Raw genomic sequence first — 23,612 nt, forward strand, 5'->3', positions numbered from 1 at the left:
GGTTGTTAGTATAACTGTTTCCACGGTACAGGTAAGGAGAGGTTGAGAGATTTTAAATCTTTGCTCAAGTTATTCAGGCTAACTCTTCAATTTAGACTCAGAGGGTATTAGTTCTACTTACTATACTTTTTTTTTCATATGTTAACTTATTTATTTATGTATTTGACTGAGAGCAAGAGAGAGATGGAGGGAGAAAGAGAAAGAATGGGAACACCAGGGCTTTCAGCCACAACTCCAGACACATGTTCCACTTTTGTATCTGGCTTACTTGGGTCCTGGGGAAGCGAACCTCAGTCCTTAGGCTTCATAGACATACTTTAACCACTTAGGCATCTCTCTAGCCCAACTTAATTTGTTTTTAATTTTCTATTTTTAATTTGAGAGTGACAGAGAAAGAGGGAGAGAGAGAGAGAGAGAGAGAGAGAGAGAGAGAGAGAGAGAGAGAGAGAATGGGTGCTCCAGGGCGTCTAGCCACTATAAATGAACTCCAGACGTGTGTGCCCCTTTGTGCATCTGGCTAATGTGGGTGCTGGGGAATCAAGCTTTGAACAAGGGTCCTTAGGCTTCAGAGGCAAGTGCTTAACTGCTAAGCCATCTCTCCAGCCCCCAACTTAATTTTTTATCACCCAGTAAGTAGGAAAAGTTCTCATAGATGTAGATATTTAGGTATCATCATTTTAGCCCTCATCTCATTATTCACTTTTTGATTTTCAAGGTAGGGTCTCTCTCTAGCCCAGGGTGACATGGAATTCCCTATGTTGTCTCAGAGTGGACTTGAACCCAGAACAATCCTCCTACTTCTGCCTCCTGAGTGCCAGGATGAAAGGTGTGTGCCATCACACCCAGTTTCATTCTTATTACTTTTATTGCAAGTATTTTGGTTTTGTGATACCAATCTATGCTGAAAATGAAAATCACCTGAGACTTAATATCATGAGATCCTTTCCTCCTTTGCAACAGTGAATGTTTCTTTCTGTTCAAAGGAGAGAAGAGTCACATAGCTAAATATATTTCATTGCTTTTTTCAGCAACAAGTTTGGATTCAAATATGCAATCAACAAAATAAAATGTAAAGAACCCTATGGCTGTATTTTGTACCCAAAGTCTGGAATATTTCAACCTTCATAACAACTCAGAGAGGTCCAGTCACCCCACGTTGGTTTCAGAGACCTCCTCAAGCTCCCTCCTCTGGCACATTGTTATTCCTCTCTAAAGTCTCCTACTTTTAGACAGGGCAGATGCTTGATCTCTTTCAACATCTTTCTCTTCTTGAAAGCATCTTCACACTTATGCTCTACATAACTTGTGCTTTTGATTTTTCTTGTTGTTGAGATGTAAGTTAGTTTCTGAGTTATCTCCTAAGGATTGCTTTAGCTGCAACACTCAAGATTTTATAGTGACCTGTTCTGATCTGTTTCTGAACATTTTCAAGCTTCTATTGTGAGTTTTTTCCCCCTCTTTCATTCAGTGGGTTATTTAAGCATGAGGCTCTTAGTCATGAAAAATTTTTTAAATTATTTATTTATTTATTTGAGAGCGACAGACACAGAGAGAAAGACAGATAGAGGAAGAGGGAGAGAATGGGCACGCCAGGGCTTCCAGCCTCTGCAAATGAACTCCAGACGCGTGCGCCCCCTTGTGCATCTGGCTAACGTGGGACCTGGGGAACCGAGCCTCGAACTGGGGTCCTCAGGCTTCACAGGCAAGCGCTTAACCGCTAAGCCATCTCTCCAGCCCTTAGTCATGAAAATTTATTTTACTGCCTTTTTCCTTATAAACTTGAACTCACTATAGATGAAAAAATGTTTTTTGGGGGGGATGAGTACCCAGATACAGTATTTTGTATCATAAACTCTCCCTAAATGATTTCATCTATTGCAATTGTTCCTTATGATACCTTTTGCATTTACTATTGTTCTCTGTCTCTATATATCTATAGTTTTCTAAGCCTAGGGCTTAATGTTTCCATTTGATTTAATCTTCTGTACGTGTTACAAACATCTTAGCCCCAACACATCAAAATCAGAGGCATTATCTGCAATGACTCTGATTCTCTTCCTCTTCTTCTTCCTGTTTTATTACCTATTTTGGGGATAATGATCTACCTTTTACCAACTATTTCAGTAAGAACATTAAAATTGTATTTTATTTCTATTGCACAAATTGAATGAGCTGAGCTGAGCTTAGCAATTTAAATGTTATGAATCATAGTTTCTGATTATCTCTGGAAACCATCCTTTCTTCTCTCAGATGAGGTCACAGATCCTCATTATTAATCCTTTGCTCTACTTCATTATCTCTCTAAATAACTAGAAGGACTCATTATTCTTCTTCTCACCTCTTTGTCCCTCTTTCTTTATTTACTTCCCCTTCATTTACTTACTTAGAAAGTTTTGGTCATGATTATAGGGTAAAGTGCAAATTTAGCATAACAAACAAGACCTCTAACTTGAGAAAATCCATCTGCTGTGCAAGGCAGGACTTGTAGCTTTCATTTAGTATTAAATATGTATAATTTTTGTGTCCACAATTATATAAAATGATGTGAAGAGCTGTGATAAAAAAATTGTCTCATATATGGTCACATATGTAGGATGTGTTCATGAACTAGAACCTTTGATCTTTGATTAGATCTAATTCCTCAAAGCAATCATGTGCTAATTCTTGAGAGAATACTTGTATTCCTCTGGACCAATGAAAAGAATTCTCCTCATCAGTAAGGAAAAATGCTAGAGTAAAATTTGTAGGAACATGGGCAGGACTTAAAACAGATCATACTACGTGAACTTACTCAAGCACAGAAAGACAAGTGTCACATGTTCTCTGTCAGCTGTGTTTCTTAGCCCGCAACAGCTTGAGTTGCAGGCATACCTCACAGGCAACTTGAGGGACAGATAATAGGGATAGACATGTTTGGGGGAAGGGGAACAGGAGGGCTAGGGGGAGATACACAAAAACTCAATCCAAAATAAATTGATACCATATAAATCTTTCTTCTGTTTAGCAGACTAAAAGATATAACCCTCAGCAGGAGTATGCAGGGATTGTCTGGTAAGAAGGGCCCTGAAGAGGAAGGGATGAAGTCTAACACTAAAACGTTTGGTTCTGGCTTATAACTCCCAGTACCAGAAATTGGTTGCAACCTACATTGAGTTGTTGATTGGAGAGACCTATGAGGTCCCCAGAACAAGACAGGCTCCTGTCAAAGCACTTGACTACCTGCCTGAGGTAAAAGGTAAGACCCTGTTGCTGAAGACACGACATGCTGCCAACACAGAACATTGGGAGATCCGATGGAATCTGGAAGGAAGCCAGTTTCCAGATGGTCTGCTCTTACAGTGCTGGAAAGCACCACATGAGCTGCTGGGGGAAAATAGCCAATAACATCGTGCGCCAGCAGGAGCCCTGCTGTAGGAAAGCAACCAGCCTGGCAAGACATACACACCTGTGCAATAGTGGCACCCAGCCTAGGAGGGTAAGCAATGGCTCTCTGGTTGGATAAGAGATCCACTCAGTGGAAAAGAACTCATTCCCGGAACTGGAAACTGAGTCAGAATTCTGTAAAGACCAAGATCATGAACTCCAATGAGAAGCTCCCACTAGTCTCTGGCCAAAAGAGAGGCTACACCCACCAAAATCTCTCTAAACAATGCTTACCCCATTTAACCTATGCTGACCTCATTCTCCATTGAAGAATCTGTTTTTCTTTCTCAGAAGGCAGCTAGAACCAAGAAGATAAGCCATCCCTCACACATCAGCCACAGCTCAAGTAAAACCACACAGGAATTGGCGAGATGAGCAAGAGGGATGCTTCAGTGTTGCACCTGACAAGCAGTGCCAGGGTGATGGAGACAGACACTGAGGACATTCAAAACATACCAAAGCAGAAATCCAGAAGCTGCTGAGAGCTCAACATGAAAGTAGATTTAGAACACACCCACCATGGTTCAAGGAAATTTGCAGAAGAGGGGATGAAAAGACTGTAAGAGCCACAGGATGGGAGGGAATATGCAGAGGCATTGCATTCCCCCCACAATGACTGACTGCTGCTCTCAGGACTCCTAACCCACAACCCCATGATGAACACCAGCAATACCACTGAGGAGGACCCTCAGCAGAACGGAGACAGGGAGGAGGGAAATGATGGTACCAGCTCATGATGTGTCCATATGAAGTCTCTACTTAATAAAATAAAAAAGAAAGAAAGAATGAGAAGAGAGGAAGTAGGAATCAGAAAGGCATTAACATATTTTTGTGAGCACTCAATGCAGAACCATATGAATCACTTAACTCTATCCTCGGCTAGAGAACAAATAAATTGTGTGTCATTTCTGTCACTTCCAGGCACTCCACATCACTTAAATACTAACTTCACGTACCCCCAGGACATAAAAGAACTGCAAATCTTTGTGTATGTATGTCTACATATGTGTACATACTGAATAAGATTACCAAAACACAAATAAAGGAAGCCGGGCATGATGGCACACACCTTTAATCCCAGCACTCGGGAGGCAGAGGTAGGAGGATCTCCGTGAGTTTGAAGCCACTCTGAGATTACATAGTGAATTCCAGGTCAGCCTGAGCTAGAGTGAGACCCTACCTTAGAAATAAATAAGCAAATGAATAAAGAGGAGAAATGTAAGAATGCTGTGGTCTGAGAGCTGGACTGTAGACTAGCAGCAGGAAAAACCAACGACAATGGGGTAATATCTTAAAGATTAGCAAGTGTCATAAAATTCCAAAAGAAACACTTTTTGAAGACCAATGAGTAAGTGAAGATATGATTCATTTGCCCATTAATCCTACTTTGTGAGGAAGAAGGAAATTACCAAACTATAGTGAGGGCAAAGAGACTACACAGCCCTTTCTTAGGGGCATATGCCACCAGTAACTGCAATCATAACAATTCCCAATTACAAAAACACCCTCTGAAAATAACTAGAGCTTAATTGGATTCTGTAACATCGATATTATAATGGAAGTAAATATCATTTTTTTCAGAAAAGTTTCCATGAAAATTGATTAAAATAAAAGAGCATAGGTTCATATAAGGAGACATACTTTATTACTGTGAAGATTTGCTCAAAACAACTTCTTTCTTTCTGCTCATAATGATGACATCAATTCTCTGCCATATTTTGCCTCTCACTTCCTTATCAGTGAGACCAGATGCAGTGTAATTTGTGAGGTTTTGAACTGTCAATATGGAACGTGTTTGTAAGCAGAAGTAAGAATGGCAATTTTCTAAAGAAATCGTCCAACCTTGAAAGATAGCTGTGGAGTAAGAAGCAGGGCTACTGTCTACATAGAGGGGAGGGGAGAAAGTCTGAGTCCAGGGTTATCCTAGACCCTACCCATAGCCATGTCTCTAGTGAGGTGTTCTTGTTTTAATTTTATTTATTCTGAAGCCAATTCATATTCTCAGCTTTACCATTGTACATATTATATTGTACAATTATACATATGGTACATATTCTAGCCACTTAGGTATCTATATGCATATGTACATACACAATTATGTATACATTATGCACATGCATGCTTGGCGTGTATTTCAGAAACCAGGGTCTGCTTCAGAAGCTTCTTCTCATGTAGTGTGTCTTTAAATTATGATACGATTTTTAAAATCCAGATATTTCAAAAATTCCTGGGTTATGTAGTCTTTCAAAAAAGAACGTTGATCTATATCAAGCACGAAACCACAATAAAAATGTTAAGTAATAAACAAACAAATCTGATATATGTACAATAGACCTAATGATGTGTATTCTAGAATATAAGAGTCAAACGTTATATGCATTTAACAAGAATGGAAACATTTCATCTTAATAGTTCAGTGTAGTTTTTTTTCATAAATTTTGATTTCAAAACTTAAGTATTTGTTATTGTGTAGAAAAAAAGCATCATCTATGTTCTAATCAGAATGAAAACATAGAAAAGCTAGGGTTAGCTTTTTTTTTTTTTTTTTTTGCTCAGTTTTATTTCTTTATTTGAGATTGACAGACAGACAGAGAGAAAAAGAGGCAGATAGAGAAAGAGAGAATGGGCATGTCAGGACCTCCAGCCACTGCCAAAGAACTCCAGATGCACCTTGTACATCTGGCTTATGTGGGTCCTGGGGAATTGAGCCTCAAACTGGGGTCCTTAGGCTTCACAGGTTAGTGTTTAACAGTTAAGCCACCTCTCCAACCACAGGGCTAGCATTTAAAATAATTTTTTGCTTATTTTTACTTATTTATTTGAGAGTGACAGAGAAACAAAGAGGCAGAGAGAGAGAGAATGGGTGCGTCAGGGCCTCCAGCCAATGCAAATGAACTCCAGACGTGTGCGCCCCCTTGTGCGTCTGGCTAACATGGGTCCTGGGGAATTGAACCTCGAACCAGGGTCCTTAGGCTTCACAGGCAAGCACTTAGCCACTAAGCCATCTCCCCAGCCCAGGGCTAGCATTTTTAACCTTAAATATAGACTATAAAATTCTCTGAAATCCTTTTTGAGAGCCACGTGATGCCACAAGTAGACACCCCATACTGATCCTAAGTGAGGAGTCGCAGCCAAAACCCAGCTGCATCACAAATACTGCACACAGATGCCTTCAGGGGCCCCGGGAGACAGCTCAGCAGTTAAAGGTGCTTGCTCCTCAAGCCTGCTGACTGGAGTTCAAATCCACAGCATCAACATAAAAGGTGATGCAAAGTGGAGCATACATCTGTAATCCCAACGTGCCTACAGCAATGGAGGACAAAGCCAGGAGAATCCTAAAGCTACCGGGCCTGTTAGACTGGCCTTCTCAGTGGCAAGAACAACAAAAAAGACCTTGTCTCAAAAAAAGGGTAGAAGGAGAAGACTGTCACCTGGAGATTATCCTCTGACCTTCGCACATGAGCAATGACAGGTATCCACTTGCATGCACACACACATACACACGCAAATAACTTTAAAAAGATGGCGGTGGGTTATGAGCATAGAGTACATATGAAACAGAAACAAGTTTCAACGTTGAGGTTTTATGCTCAATATATCTAATTATCAATATGTAATAATATTTCAAAATCTGAAAAAAATTCAAAATCTGAAACATTTCTGGCTTCATGAATTTCAGATAAGGCATACTATGTTTCCTATTTTGTGAGGGTAATAGAAAATTGTAGTCTGACTTGATTTACACAGACAAAACTTAAAGAGAATCTTTCTTTCTTTTTTTTTTTTGGTTTTTCGAGGCAGGTTCTCACTGTAGCTCAGGCCGACCTGGAAGTCACTATGTAGACTCAGGGTGGCCTCGAACTCATGGTGATCCTCCTACCTCTGCCTCCTTGAGTGAGTGCTGGTATTAAAGGCATGTGCCACCATGCCTGGCTTGAAGAGAATCTTTTTAAAGCTTACTATACAGTAATATGTTTTGTCAATCAAATTTAATTTCTACCATTTTGTCTCAACTTTATTATCTTTCCAGAAATATTTTACCTCTGGTCCTGGAGGGCCAGATGGTCCCTGGGGTCCTGGGTCACCTGGTTGGCCCTAAATGGGGAATAAAAATATAAACATATAAAATATAAAAATATAAACATTCACTTGTTAAATAAAACTAAGAGAACGGGTATATGGCAAACAAACAACAGTCATTACATTATGTTAAACAAAGTTGCAAGGACTGTCCAGACTTAACTTGTAATCATCATCCATCTGTAACTTACTGAAATGAATTGTTTATAGATGTGATCTATTCATTCCTGTTAGAGATATAAATAAACTAACCAGTGTCCAAATCAAGAAAAAAAAAAAAATGTATGTTTCCCAGAGGGATCGTCTGATTTTAAAAAAAGAGTAGAAAGTTCCAGAAGAGAATTTTTTAGAAAAAGCTTTATTTTTATATATTTATTTGAGAGAAAGGGGCAGAGAGAGGAAGAGAGCAAATAGTCACACCAGAGTCTCCAGCTACTGCAAATGAGCTCCAGATGTATGTGCCCCCTTGTGCATGTGGCTTACGTGGGTCCTGGGGAATCGAAGTGAGGTCCTTTGGCTTTGCAGGCAAATGCCTTAACCACTAAGCCATCTCTCCGCCCCAGAAGAGATTTTTTTTTGTTTTTTTTTTATGAGAGAGAGAGAGAAAAAAAATGAGTGAGAGAGAGTTGGTATGCCAGCATCTCCAGCCACTGCAATTGAACTCCAGACACAAGCACCACCTTGTGCACATGCATGGCCTTGTGCACGTATTGCCTTGTGTATCTAGCTTATGAAGGATCTGGGGAGTTGACCATGAGTCCTTAGGCTTCACAGGCAAGCGCCTTAAGCACTAAGCTATCTCTTTAGCCACAGAAGAAAATTTTTAAAAATACTTTTACTTGGGCTGGAGAGATGGCTTAGCAGTTAAGCGTTGGCCTGTGAAGCCTAAGGACCCCGGTTCGAGGCTCAGTTCCCCAGGTCCCACGTTAGCCAGATGCACAAGGGGGCGCACGCGTCTGGAGTTCATTTGCAGAGGCTGAAAGCCCTGGAGCACCCATTCTCTCTCTCCCTCTGTCTTTCTCTCTGAGTCTGTCGCTCTCAAATAAATAAATAAATAAAAATTAAAAAAAAATACTTTTACTTATTTTCAAGGAATGAAAGAAGAGAGAGAGAGAGAAAGAATGGGTGCACCAGGACCTCTTGAAGCTGCAAATAACTCCAGACACATGAGCCATTTTGTGCATCTGGCTTCACGTGGGTACTGGGGAATCAAGCCATCAGGCTTAGCAGGCAAATGCCTTAATGGCTGAGCCATCTCTACAGCCCCAGAAGAGTTTTTATAAATAACCAGAGACCTAAGAAATCCCTGAATATTCCTTTCCTGCTTGATATTGCAATTGGTCTGCTGCAGTTCATAAGATGCACCTGGCTGGAAATCCATGTTGCCTAACCTTTCTAAACCTTGATTCTCTCATTAAGGAGACAGGAATGATAACCACAGCAGTAGCACTTTAAATGGTCATGGTGAGGATTAAATAAAACAACACATGCAAAGTGTGCCCAGCACACAGGAAGTTTCCATAACCAAACTTGCAATCATTAATCTCCCTCTTCATACATTCGCCCCTCTCCTAGCCACGATCTGCAATCCCTACATTTTATGATCCTTTCACTATATTTTTGAGGACTTGGTTTCAGTCTCTTGAAAGCCCATTTCTGATATTCATTTAAAAGTCATGGAAGCAGGAGAGAAGAGGAAAGCGGTGTGTGGAAAGCCTGATACCACAGAAAGCTGGCAAGTCCCTTAAGATGACACGCGTAATGCAGGGAAAGATGATTACCTAAAGGCGCTTTTTTTTTTTTTCATAAGCAAACCAACTGAATTCATTACTTTTCTCCTAAACTGCTATATGAACTTCAGACTTGACTTAAATAGACCCAAGATAGCATAAAATTGCAAGATAAAAACATGAGATTTCCCATTTTCTGATAACTAAAGCAAATCTTCCCAATTTCACTGAATACATTTTCCATGTTAGGAGACCTGGAAGGAAAGGGGATACAAAGCAATTGTCATCACTGAATCTAGAAGGTAATGGGATATAATGCAAAGGTCCCTTCGCAAATGACACAGTCAAAAACTGATCCAACAGAATCAGTAAAAAAGGGAGTCATAGAACCTGAAAATGACAAACACCTCTGTCAAGGAGATGGGGATTTTCACGGGAGCCCTCTAGTGGCAAAATTCAACCAGAAGCATCCAGGAGAAAGCATATATATGCCTGGGCTTTTGTTCTCAGAGCACTTGATTGACAAATTGTGGAACAGTTTGATTTGTTATTTGTAAAAATTCTTTGTCTTGAAAAACTTGAGTTAGACGTTTCTTGTGGGCGTGAATTTTCCTTTATAAAATATGCTTGTGAAGAGTTTTCAAGTAACTCACAAGATGGAATGAATATTAAGTAAATTGCCACAAATGACAGAAACTTCTAGACTGAAAATGATTAGGATATACTTGTCTTTGTTTTCTCTGTCTCAAAGGAAGAGTATATCATAGTAATTTCCTCTACTTTTTGAATACTAGCTGAGCAAAAGCTTCCCAATTTCAGGATCTGCAGACTTTCCTGATCAGGCAATTCTTAGATCTGGAAACAATTCTTTCATGTTACAACTTAGAGCCACTTGGAAGCAATATCCCTCAAATCAAAGTCTTAGATGACAGAAAACCAAAACTAGGACATATAAAATGGGAAAGACATCATATGATTTTGATGTTCTTTCCATAGTAACAAACAAAGGGTTTTAGGCAGGCACAAACTTGCATAGCTGAGTTTGCTTCTCAATATGATAAGTGACATTGTGTAAATAACTTTTCATCAAATGGGAGTTTCCTGCCATTATGAGAGAAAGTTCTCAGGTCAAGCATCTTGGTATTAATAAGATACCAACAAATCAAGTCAGAGACCAAAGACAAGATTATCGCATTAAATATGAGTCTCTAACCTATCTTCATCTCAAAGAATATATTTTTCAAAGGTTTGGTAAAATTAACAAAAAGTCAGTTATGTCCATCCTTATATAATCCTGTTAACATTTTTTTTTTCTGTCAGAATAGTATAGAAAATAGACAATGAGTCAATAAAAGCTTTATTTAAGCCAGGCCTGCTGGCGCACACCTTTAATCCCAGCACTCAGAAGGCATTGGTAGGAGGATCTCCAGGGAGCTCAAGGCCACCCTGAGACTACACAATGAATTCCAGGTCAGCCTGGGCCAGAGTGAGACCCTACCTCGAAAAACCAAAAGTAAAAATAAAAATAAAAGCTGTATTTATACTATCTCTTGTTCCTTTTTTAAATGAAGGTTACAAAAAGCTCAAGGTCTTATTGTGCCAGTCACTACAAATATGAAAAATTCCTCTTATGTGGTTTAAAATCATTTCCTCTGTTGGTTTATCTTCACAACTGATTCTGGTGCTGGGTGACGTGTACACTGTGAAGGTTCTGAGATCCAGCCTCGAGGTACAAGCACATGGCTCATAGCTGATCAGTTTAAATGCTAAAAACTGAGGTGGGAGAAAGCTACTAAATAGAATAGATCATACACCAACATGTCATGAAACTCCAGAAATTGTTCTTTGGATTAACGATTCCAGGGAAATATACATAGAATGCTATCCCTACTAGAAGTCACAAGAATGGGAGTTGGAGAGATGGCTTAGTGGTTAAGGTGTTTGCCTGCAAGGCCTAGGGACCCAGGTTCAATTCCCCAGTACCCATGTAAGGCAGATGCACAAGGTGGCACATGCGTCTGGAGTTCGTTTACAGTGACTGGCCCTGGTTGTGCCCATTCTCTCTCTGTGTCTGTCTGCCTCTCTCTCTTTCAAAGAAATAAACAAAAAACAAATAAGGGATTAAAAAAATAAATTACAAGAATGGGATACATAGAGTTTTGAAATGTAACATGCTTCCTGAGGTAAAAAGAGCAAATTTAAAGAGACAAAGTGTTTAGGAAAATAAAATTTCAATATACATTTTAATTGCATAACATTTTTCTATTTATAATTACTTTTGTATAGCTGCGACCAATGTTAAAACCATAATACAATCTTGAAATGTTAATCTCTAAAACTACACGGTTTTACACACAATTTTAGACAGTGCAGTGACCGTGAACATGGGCCATGACACACTTGACCTTACGTTTTCTCAGATGTCCACTGACTGACTGTGTGACCATGGACAAGTTAACAGTCTAGGTCTCAACATCTTTAATTGCCACAACAAAATAGTAACATATATTATTATATTATATTATAAGGTGTCTGTTTCTTTCTACGAGGTAATGCCTAAGGGTGACAATAAAGTCAGAGAATTAGAATATTTGAGCCTACTGAGTGTGACATGCCATTTTTTCAGATTATTTTCTCAATGAAATTGACATTTTAATATGAAAATATTTTAAATGCTTTATGTTTCAATCTTTATGACTCAAAGATATTTGCCTTTGGCCTGTGGTAGTGGTTCAGTCTATGGAATCTGGGCTAAAGTATATTTGTGGTGGTTTAAATCAGATGTCTCTCATAAACTCATGGGTTCTGAATGCTTGGTCCCCAGTTTATGGCAATTTGGGAAGTGGAGCCTTGCTGGAGGAGGTGTGGTATAGGTGGGCTTAGGGCTGTTATAGCCGGTGCCCCCCACCCTACCACGATTTGGCTCACTTTCCTGCTGTTGTTTCCCACCTGCTGAGGCAGAGGTGACGTCTAGTCTTTGCTCATGACATAATTTCCCCTGCCATCATGGAGCTTCTGCTTGAGACTATAAGCCAACATAAAAAACTTTACTTCCATCAGCTGATCTTGGTTCGCTACTTTATTTCAGCAATGAGAAGGTAACTGTAACACTAACTATATTCTAAAACTGAAGAGAGAAAAATGCAAGACTGGTGGGCTTCTATTTCATGTTTTATATCCTGCTGACGGCAACACCAAGAATCACCATGGCATGCACACTGTTCATTAGAAAGAGAAAAGCAAAAGTTCAAACCCACTGAAGGTCCTGGCTTTCCTCTTAGCCCTGGTGGTCCTGGCAAACCAGTAGTACCCTAAGTGAAGAGAACAGTAGTGAAAAGAAAGTCATTAGATTTTTTAAAAAACAACCAATTATACCTCTATCTGTAAAATAAAAATTATGAGAAAATAATTCATTTCAAATGAGAATTCAAATTCATATTAAAACCATATCCTTATAAAATACATGGTTATATATTTACTTACTTATGTAAATGAATGCTGTGAAAGTTACCTTGTCTCCAGGATATCCCAGCTCTCCTGGCTCTCCTGCAATGCCTTGCTCACCCTAGGGGGCAATTTTCAGGAAAGACACCACATTATAAGTATAGTAATAGCAGAGGAAAGAAAGTCTAATTCTAGAAACATAACTTCTGTATTTTTTTCTACATCTAAGAAAAAATAATATAATTGGTAATTATAAATTAGACCCTATAGACATAAAAACAAAATATTTTATAAGTTCCATTAACATAAAAGGAAAGCCCAAGTGTAGTAAGAAATTATCTCTATGATAATGTTAATATTTAAATCACCTTATCACCTTTGATTCCAGGTGGCCCTTTATTCCCTGAAAGGCCCTAAAAAAGAAAAGTGGTGATATTTTGTGACATAATGGAGATACTAAAGAGAACTGTCTGTTATTCAAATAGAACCATACCATTGGGCCAGGAATCCCAGATGGTCCAATTGGTCCCACGGAACCAACACTGCCCTGAAAAGCAGTAAGAAAGATATCATTAATAATGGAGTTAGAAAGACAATGTGGTAAAATTAGAAACTTAATGAACTCAGAGCAGCTTCCCTCATCTTCAACATCTTTTCTTCTCTATCTTTTTAAATAATGCCCATATTCTAACTAGTGCACCCTGTTTCCCAGAGCCTTCTCATTCTGTCTTGTCCATGAAGATGCTTCCTTCCTCAGAGCTACTCTCTTACTATCCATAACATTCATGTTGCAACATTTCCCCAAATAAGTAACATCTCACAGAAACATTTTGGTGTCATACTCGCAGGAAGTAGACGACAATAAATACATCAATCATTTGCCTTGGATTTCTATTTCACTCATTATTTAGCAAATATTTACTGAGCTCAGGCAGTAGAGTGATTTGATTGATTGGTTTATAACTTACAGAGTGAGAAAAGTAACATGACTGTTGAGATTAAGTGAAAAGAGAAAACATAAGGCTCGTCCTTTCTGGTTTACCTGATTTCGTCCTCACTAACACATATCGAGCAGATGGAATACTTCTGTAGAAGAAACGAGGCTGAAAAAGCCTTCATCTCTGTGGTTGTAGTGCTTGTGCCCTACTGAATATTCCAACTTCTCAAAACAGAACTATCACTGACCTAAGTTAGGGACTAAGGAAAACTCTAGTATAACCTTTTAGAAAACAGGGGTCAATCACAACAATAGGGACACTCGAGAGAAAATTTTAACAATTTATGAGAATCCCTAGATTGGAGGTCAGTTATTGTTTCTGTCATTGAGGCCTCGTTTTCTGTCTTCCTCTCACTACCTCTGATGTGGCTCCCTTATCATGCTTCATCCTGAATACCATTTTCATGTAAACCTCTCTTTGTGGGTCCCAAACATTAATGAACTTTTAAGATTATATCTGTAGCCACACCCTGTGACACATGCCGGTAAGTCCCAGATACTTTAGAGGCTGAGTGAGGCCAAGACTTCAAGGAGAGTCTGGACCACATAGCAATATAGTGAGACACCCAAAAATAAACAACAAAAAGCAAGTTTGAGTGTGGTGACTCATGCCTTTGTATCCCATCTGAGGCCAGCTTGGGATACACAGTAGCCCCAGGGCTCTCACACAGGGAGACCCCCATCTCAGAAAACAAAACAGTGTTGCAAAATATTGTATGTATGCTATGCTAAAAATCTTACTCCTTTTAGTTAGAATTGAAATTCACAGATTCCAGGCCCTCTCAGTCAGGCTCCCTCTACCCTTTACTTCTTTCTCCCCTAAATCTTATTTATGAATTTACTTATTTACTATAGGCAGAGCAAAAGAGAGAGGCAGAGAGAGAGGCAGAGAGAGAATTGGTATTCCACAGCCTCAGCCACTGACATCTTGAACTCCAGATGCTTGCGCCACCTAGTGGACATGTGCGGCCTTGCGCTGGCTTCACTTCTGTGTGTCTGGCTTACGTAGGATCTGGAGAGTCAAACATGGGTCCTTAGGCTTCGCAGACCAGTGCCTTTACTGCTAAGCCATCTCTCCAGCCCTCCCCTGAATCTGATACTGGAGTTCTAACTGGTCATTTTCTTTACTCTGACCGTGCTTGCCCTCATCCTATGCTATGTCTTTGACGATGGAGTTTCCAGTACTGGAAGGTCTTTAATTCACGTCTCTGTACTCCCCCTACCCTCCTCTGTACATTCAGTGAGATCAGAAGCATCTTTCATTCATGTTTTATTTCTTAGCCTCAACCCAGCAAATGGCCCATATTATGTGTTGAAATAAAGTGTGGAATGACTACTGAAGGAATTAACTTTAAAAATAACATTTAGAGCCAAAGGATGGGGAGGGGTGATTTGAAATGCTGCCTTCCGGACATGAAATGGCTGTTACATTTATGACCTCAGAGCCACTGTCATTACTTCCACAAGGCCTGCAAAATATTGGGCCCATCAACATTTAGTCATGGATGATGAAGGAAGGGAAGAGAAGACATCAAAACAGAAGAAGGACTAGTTATAAAGAAAGGACTCAGTGGGAGGAGGATGAGAAGAGGGGGGAATGGGAGGGAATTGTGGTCAAAATACATGATGTGCATGTATGAAAATTGTCAATAAAGGATTTTAAAAATAATAAAACTAAAAACAGTAAATTCTAGAGACCTATCTCCCAACATAACACAGCTTGCATAGTAATTTACATTTATATACTACTGATTTCAGAATGGAAATTATGACATTTCTACTTTTGGATGAGTCTTTTTAAAAGTCTAGGAAATACCACTAAAACAAATTGCTCCCAACATGTTTAATCTTGAAATATATGGAACTGCTCGAAGTAGAGGGTAATACTTTCCAGCTTAATAAATATGCAATGGTAATACATCACTGCTTGTAATTTCAAACTCTGTCGATAGGAGAGAGTCATTCTTATGATTACAGTGGTTAGTTTATTCAAAGTTCATAGCTTTAAAGCTTAGGAGAGGCTCAAAAACACAATGAACATCTTGGTTTTGAAATTATGCAGAATTAATCCATGAAAGTAGGGAAAAATTTTATAACCAGAAAGTCTTTCTTTGTGTTATTGTCTTTTCCTACAGACAATCTAACATTCTTAATTTTTTTCAGTAACTATATAACTGTGTTTGACATTTTCAAATGAATGCATATCTTATTTTACTTTCTTGGAGACTCTGAAAGAAAAATCACAAAATTGTAAGTACTAAAAGATATGTAAAATCATGTGCTATAAAGTGTTTGTTAAAATAGAAGAGAATAAGGTTTGGGCTGGAGAGATGGCTCAGAGGGTAGGTGTGCTTCCTTTAGAAGCATTTGGGCCTCAGGGAGAGGGTCTGAAACCACCCACGTTCAAATCTCCAGATTCCACCTAAACAGCTATATAGTGCACTTGAAATTCATAAAGGGGAACAGAGACAGGGAATTACTTGGACTCACAAGAAACAGCCAGCTCTGTTTACAGCAAGAGAGTTCAGCTCAAATAAGAATGAGGGAGGGCTGGAGAGATTGCTTAGCGGTTAAGCGCTTGCCTGTGAAGCCTATGGACCCCGGTTCGAGGCTCGGTTCCCCAGGTCCCACGTTAGCCAGATGCACAAGGGGGCGCACGCGTCTGGAGTTCGTTTGCAGAGGCTGGAAGCCCTGGCACGCCCATTCTCTCTCTCTCCCTCTATCTGTCTTTCTCTCTGTGTCTGTCACTCTCAAATAAATAAATTAATTAATTAACAAAAAAAGAATGAGGGAAAAAAAGAATGAGGGAGGCGGGTAGGCTGAAGAGATGGCTCAGCAATCAAAGGCACTGATGGCCCAGGTTCATTTGAGACAATGCCCTTGTTATTCTCAGTACTTAGTCTATTATAGAAAGAGTCATATTATGCAACATTAATTAGTTTTCCCCAGATACTGTTACATTCTATTAATTAATTAATTAATTAATTCTATTAATTATCAGGACTCCTTGTTTAGAATTTGTGTGTGTGTGTGTGTGTGTGTGTGTGTGTGTGTGTATGCACTTATGTATGCACAATGGCACATGCGTGCAAATCAGAGGACAACTTTTGAATTGTCCTACCTGTCTACCACAGTTAAGGTAGGATTTTCTCTGAATTCTCATGCTTCTGCTTTTTGTTCACAAAATTCTGGAACATTCTCCTGCCTCAGTCCCCATCTCTCTGTCACCTCTCAGCTACTAGCATTCTAGAAGCCCACCATAGCTTTTGGATTTTTAGAGAAGAGGGATCTTGTGATTGAACTTAGGTAATTCATCTTGAGCTGCGAGCACTTTATCCACTGAGCCATTTCCCCCACCTCGGTAGAACTTTTTAAGTGTTCGCATGTTTACATCTAGCATGTATTTTAGAGTATATATTCATTTTGCTTTGATTAAGAAAACAATGAACATAAAATGGAAGTAATAACACTTGCTCTATGTGCTAATGAGGTATGTATGTGAAACCCCTTTGAAAGCTACAGAGGACTTTATCAGTGGAGATGTGATAAGAATTACTATGATGACTCGGCATCTTTAGTCCTGTCTTTCCAGTAGAATCTCTTCCCAGTACCTCTGGTAAGTGGAGAGAGAAAGGACAGAAGGGCCAGGTTTTCATGCTGGCCACTCTCCTGTATCAGAGATGGTGCTAAGTCTTGGAGCTCAAGGGTGACTAAGCTTTAACTTAAAAATAAAAGTAATTATATGAGGTGACAGATATGTTAATGTGCTGTAGTACAGGAATGATCTTACTATCAGTATCTATTGCATGCTATGCTATAAACCTCCTATATACACAATACATTTATTTTATTTTTAACCACATGTTTTGTTTATTTTTATTTATTTGAGACTGACAGAGAAAGAGGGGGAGAAAGAGATAGAGAGAATGGGCATGCCAGGGCCTCCAGCCACTGCAAACAAACTCCAGATGCATGCATTCCCTTATGCATGCATGGGTCACGTGGATCCTGGGGAATGGAGCCTTGAACCAGGGTCCTTACGCTTCACAGGCAAGTGCTTAAACTCTAAGCCATCTCTCCAACCCACAACCACATTCTTTTACAAGAAGAGAGAGAGATAGAAGAGACAGAAAGAGAGAATGGATGCAACAGAGTTTCCAGCTGCTGCAAACAAACTCCAGATGCATGAGCCATTTCAGGCAACTGGCTTTATGTGGGTACTGGGGACTCAAACCTGGGTCTGTAGGCTTTGCATGCAAGCACCTTAACTGCTGAGCCATCTCTTCTGCCCAATAAATATATTTTTCAAAAAAAACAATTAATAAACTGGGTGTGATGGTACACATCTTTAGTCCCAGCACTCAGAAGACTGACGTAAGAGGGTCACCATGACTTTGAGGCCAATCTGGGGTCAGAATGAGTTCCCTGTCAGCCTGGACTAGAGTGAGACTCTGCCTTGAATAAAACCAAAACAAACATGCAAATAAAAGCAAAAAAATCTTATAAGTATGAAATAAGTTAACATTTATAAAGTAGTTAGGACAGTATTAAGTGTATTAGGAAGTAGTAAAATATTTTACTTAAAAATAATTTATTTATTTATTTGAGAGAGAGAGAGAGGCAGAGAGAAGAAAGAGAGAGAGAGAAAACACATGGGAATTGGCCCCTGCAAATGAACTCTAGACACATGCACCATTTTGTACATCAAGCTTAACATGGGCTCTGGGGAATCAAACCTGGACCAGCAGGCTTTGCACGCTAGCACCTTTAACCACCAACCCATCTCCCCAGCCCTTAAATTAACTTTAAAAAGTCTAATAATAATAATAATAAGACTTAAGCTGAGCAGCAGAGGTGGGATGTTTCAGGCACGTGAAGATATGGAAAGGCCTACTGCAGGGAGGCGACAAGTCTTCTCATAAGAAAGAGCTTTGTCAACCCAAAGATCCTGACCTCAAGCTATGGGAAGAACTAAACATAGCTGGACATCTTGTCTATGTTGAGGATCTTCACCTACACATAAAGTAATTGCAGAAGATTTTAGCTACTCAAGTCAATGTTATTTTATTACATGAAGACTCACTTCCTTTCTCTGTCCACTGATCAGACCTGGCTACTACCTATAGGATTAGCACTATTGTAAATTCTCAAAGAACTGATTCATTTCAACTTTACAGAGAGCCTCTCATAGAAGTCCAATGACATCTTGCCAAATAGACAATGGACATTTTAAGGTAGTATGCATTTCATAAAGGTGGTATATTGAACAAGTGGAATTCTGGATGCTATAATTTGATAACCTGGATTCCATTCTGGGTTGGAATCCTTATAAATCTAAGTATTCAAGTGCAGGTCTACAAAGTAAATGTCATAAAACTGTGGCAAGTGTACAGATTATATTACATCAATATGAGCTGCTATTGCTAATTTTATAATTGCTACTCCGATTACTGAATGTTAGCATAGAAGAGAAAGGTTTGAATGTCAGGCTTACTGAAGATTATTGATTCTAAATCCCATACTCATGTCATCCCTAAATAGCCAGCTAAGACCTGTCAGGCCCACTACAGTTTTATCACAGTTCTGATAACTTAGTCCCCGACTTATTTATCTAATCAGGTTGTTAGTTTGTGCTTAAAGGTAAGAGAAGGAATATCAAAATGAATTCAGAAAACATGTTCAACTAAAAGTAGTCATATCACAATGTATGGTATAAAATTGTGGAATTACAACTCTTCATATGTCAAAGCATGGTCTAAATTGCATTTTCGGGAATACACTACCTGTGTATCTGTCACATCCCACTGTTGCATAGATATAGCCGCTTAATTATTATACATGCTCACCTCATTAGGATGCTCATACATTTCATTTAAAAATATTTTTATTGATTCAAAAGAGAGAGAAAGAGAGTGAGAGAGACAAACACAGACAGAAAGAAGAGTGTGGAGGGTCCCAGGAGCCCCCACCGCTGCAAATGAACCCCTGATGCACACATCACTCTGTGCATCTGGCGTTATGTGGCTACTGGAGACTCAAACCCAGCTGTCAAGCTTTGCAAGCAAGTGCTTCTAACTGCTGAGCCATCTCTCCAGCTCTGCTCTTCTGTTTCACAAATGCATGCCAACCCTGTCTTTAGATCAGTGGGATGCTAGAGTATGTGGCTTTAAAATGTATATAAAATAACTTACACACATGCATATATATTAATCCACAGTTTGAAGTGATGGAGTACTACAGATCCTTTAATGACACAGTTACACATGCACACACATGCATATACATTAATGTACAGAAACAAATTATCTGAGCTTCTCAGAAAGGGATGCTTAGCTATGTGATCTATGCTTCTGGTCTAATTTTCATATCTGGTTGAAAAGTACATTTGAGCAGAGTTGCTATCCAACACAAAAACTTTTCTAAGTTTTTTAAATGCACCTAAATATATAAATTATACAATAAACAAAAATGATGATATTTAATGGTACTCACTCTAAGCCCAGGAAATCCTGGAGGACCAATGCCACCTACAAGTCCCTGTTATAAAAGAAATGTAAAGACATTATTATCACTGTAAGCTACTGAGATAATTTTCTGAAATAAATACAGAAACTTGTAGAAGACAATATATCAAATGTTACTTTCTACTACAATTCACTTCTCAGACTTTGCTATTCATACATATCTTGCTTTATAGCCACTGAATAGACCTGTGGAATAATTTATGCTCCTCAAGAGTCCATGCATAATTTAATATAAATCTACTTTTTTTCTTTTCTTTCCAACTGAAATAAAAAGTGGAGATCTGATCTACAAAAAAAAAACAAAAAACAAACAAAAAAAACAAAAAACAAAAAAAAAGACTCCGTGGGAGTCTAGAACCTTACAATGAAGACAGCCTTGGGAAGACTGAAGCACCAAACCCCCACCAGCACGCATCATTTTGTGATCTGTTCAGTTAGCTTTTCCTTTAATTTTTATTTAGGACATTTTAAAACACAATTTGTTTTTGTTGATTCCTGTCCTTCCTCCTATTCCTCTCTGCTTTTCCCTCAACTCCCCAACCTGCATTTACTTCCTTCTGCTTACATGACATGAGGAGCCTTTTGCCCATGCCCTTACAGCTCATCTCCTCATAACTACTTTTGATTATAGATTGATGTTTATAGGGTTTTAAATATTTCATTAATTTTTCATTAGAGGGAGAGCCAGATGAAAGAGAGAGAGAGCAGGTTAGGGCCTCCAACCACTGCAAACGAACTCCAGATGCATGTGCCATCTTGTGCACCTCGTTTATGTGGGTCCTGGGGAATAGAACCTGTGTCCTTTGGCTTTGCAGGCATGCACCTTAACTGCTGAGCCATCTCTCTAGCCCTGTTCGGAGCTTTTATCTAAATTTGCCTCTCTCCATATATACATACTTATAGATACTACAAGCTAAGTCCTACATACAAGAAAGAATATGCTCTTTTGGTCTTTCTGTGTTTGGGTCACTTCACTTAATATGTTTATTCTGCTGCTGTCAGTATCAGGTAAAAAATATGGGTGGTTGGGGAGTTACCTCATGTGCAAAGCAAAAGTTGATGGGAAAAGGCAGCAATAACTATTTGTAAGATGATTAAAAACACAATAAAAAGTAGTACATAATATCAGTAACCAACATTTAAACATAGCTAGCATAGTTTATGAAACAACCCATTACTAGCATAGAGTTATAAGAGTATTTAGGTGGTTAAAAACACTATCATGAATTTTGAAATACATTATTTAGAATCTGTCAACTGTATTTTATATATCATATATTTATATATATTTCATATATGAAACGAATGATATCTTTTTTGTTATAAAGATCACAATGAATCTGTGCTATAGCATTTAGAGGATATAAGCCCCCCTTCCCCTTGTTTTTTTTGGGGAGGGTTGAGGTAGGGTCTTACTCTGGTCCAGGCTGACCTGGAATTAACTCTGTAGTCTCAGGGTGGCCTTGAACTCACGGCGATCCTCTTACCTCTGCCTCCCAAGTGCTGGGATTAAAGGTGTGCGCCACCAAGCCTGGCTCTCCCCCTTGCTTTTTAATGTGTGTGCATGTGTGGACACATGTGTGTCTGTAGATGTACATGTGTGTGCATGCATATGTGTATACACATGCGTGTGGTTGAAAAATGACCACCAATGTTGTTGTTTCTCTCAGGTGCTGCCTGCCTATTTTGAGACAGGGTCTCTCATTGGCCTGAACCTCACTGAGTAGGCTTGACTGGCTGGCCAGTGAGCTCCTGGGACCCTCCTGTCTCTAACTCCCCAGAGCTGAGATTACAGGCACACACCACCGTGGCCAGCATATTCATGTGGGTTCTGGAGATCAAACTTAGTAGGTCCTTGTACTTACAAGGCAAGCACTTTAATACCTGATTTATCTCCTATGGTGGTTTGATTCAGGTGTCTCCCATAAATTAGGTGCGCTGAATGCTAGGTTCCCAGCTGATGGGGATTTGGGAATTAACGCCTTCTGGAGGCGGTGTATTGTTGGGGGTGAGCTTATGGATATTATAGCCAGTGTCCCCTTGCCAGTGTTTGACACACTCTCCTGCTGCTGTTGTCCACTTTACGTGGGCCAGGGGGGTGATGTCCACCCTTTGCTCATGCCAGCATTTTCCCTGCCATCGTGGAGCTTCCCCTTCAAACCTTTTTTTCCCCCCACAAGTTGCTACTGGTTGGGTGATTTCTACCAGCAATGTGAACCTGACTGCAACATCTTCCAAGTCCCTAGCCCTTGTTTTTACATTTCAAAATATTTTGAAACAAAGGCATAAATTACAAGACATAATAAACTAAATATATCAAGCTTACTTTTCACCTAAACATTCAAAATGCTCTCCAAGGAAATTTATGATATATTTTAACTAAAGAACATATTTCTGAAAGAAAACTTTAAGTATTCTAAGAAATTCTTCCTTAATAGACTTCATAGATACATAATTGACAGAAATTCATTATCACGGCTCCATATCAGGTATGTAAGTACACAATAAATAATGCTTATACTTGAAATTAGAAGCTCCCCAGAATAGTGGGCAGGGAGAAGATGTTAAATATTCTAATAATTCTAAAATTTTCTGATAACTGATTTGGAAATGCGTTCCACTTTTTTTTCCCCATACATGCCCTATAACAAATGAGACCTTGGCTAAATTTAACAAACAAGCTAACAAATTATAATTGGGAAGTAAATTTTAGAAACTTCCTTCATACTCCATGAAACTGATTTTATATATGTCTAGATATCGGAATTTTTCTTAATTTAGACTTCAAAGATTTTGTTTTGTTTCTAATTCATTTTAAAATCAATGACATATGCGGGAGATATGGCTTAGTGGTTAAGGCATTTGTCTGCAAAATCTAAGGACCTGTGTTTGACTCTCCAGGTTCCCACGTAAGCCAGACGCTAGCACCCAAGGCGGCACATGCATCTGGAGTTCAACTGCAGTGGCTGGAGGCCCTAGTGCACCAATTATCTCTATATATTGCTCTCTCTCACTCTCACTGTCTCATATTCATTCATATATATATATATGAAACAACAATTTATATGTATGTATATAAATCACTCAGTTTGGCTTGACTCAAAAAAATATCCTTGACATAGATTGGAAAATGGCTATGTGATTCTTGCTACTCAGGTAAAGAAGCTATTCCTCTGTAGCATATTTAATAATATAATAAAATTACACAGTAATATTAAAACATTATTTGAAAGGGGCTAGAGAGATTGCTTAGTGGTTAAGGCTCTTGCCTGCGAAGTCTAAGGACCCATGTTTCACTCTCCAGATCCCATGTTAGCCAGACGAACAAAGGTGAGTCAAGCACAAGGTTGCACATGCCTACTACGTGGTGTAAATGTCTGGAATTCAATTTCAGTGGCTGAGGCCCTGGTGTGC

General features: G+C 39.1%; 1 protein-coding gene across 2 annotated transcripts in view; it reads right to left on the reverse strand.

Annotated features, from left to right (window-relative positions):
• Positions 1–23,612, reverse strand: part of Col24a1 (collagen type XXIV alpha 1 chain) — a 298,351-nt gene that overhangs the window by 203,598 nt on the left and 71,141 nt on the right. For both annotated transcript variants that reach the window (XM_045137919.1, XM_045137918.1), the window contains exons 14-19: positions 20,167–20,211; positions 13,171–13,224; positions 13,046–13,090; positions 12,745–12,798; positions 12,491–12,544; positions 7,465–7,518 (exon numbers count right to left, since the gene is read on the reverse strand). In XM_045137919.1, coding sequence (XP_044993854.1) covers positions 7,465–7,518; positions 12,491–12,544; positions 12,745–12,798; positions 13,046–13,090; positions 13,171–13,224; positions 20,167–20,211 — 306 coding nt within the window. The remainder of the gene's footprint in view (positions 1–7,464; positions 7,519–12,490; positions 12,545–12,744; positions 12,799–13,045; positions 13,091–13,170; positions 13,225–20,166; positions 20,212–23,612) is intronic.

Source organism: Jaculus jaculus, chromosome 19 (genome assembly GCF_020740685.1).
Source record: "Jaculus jaculus isolate mJacJac1 chromosome 19, mJacJac1.mat.Y.cur, whole genome shotgun sequence".
Lineage (NCBI taxonomy): Eukaryota > Metazoa > Chordata > Mammalia > Rodentia > Dipodidae > Jaculus > Jaculus jaculus.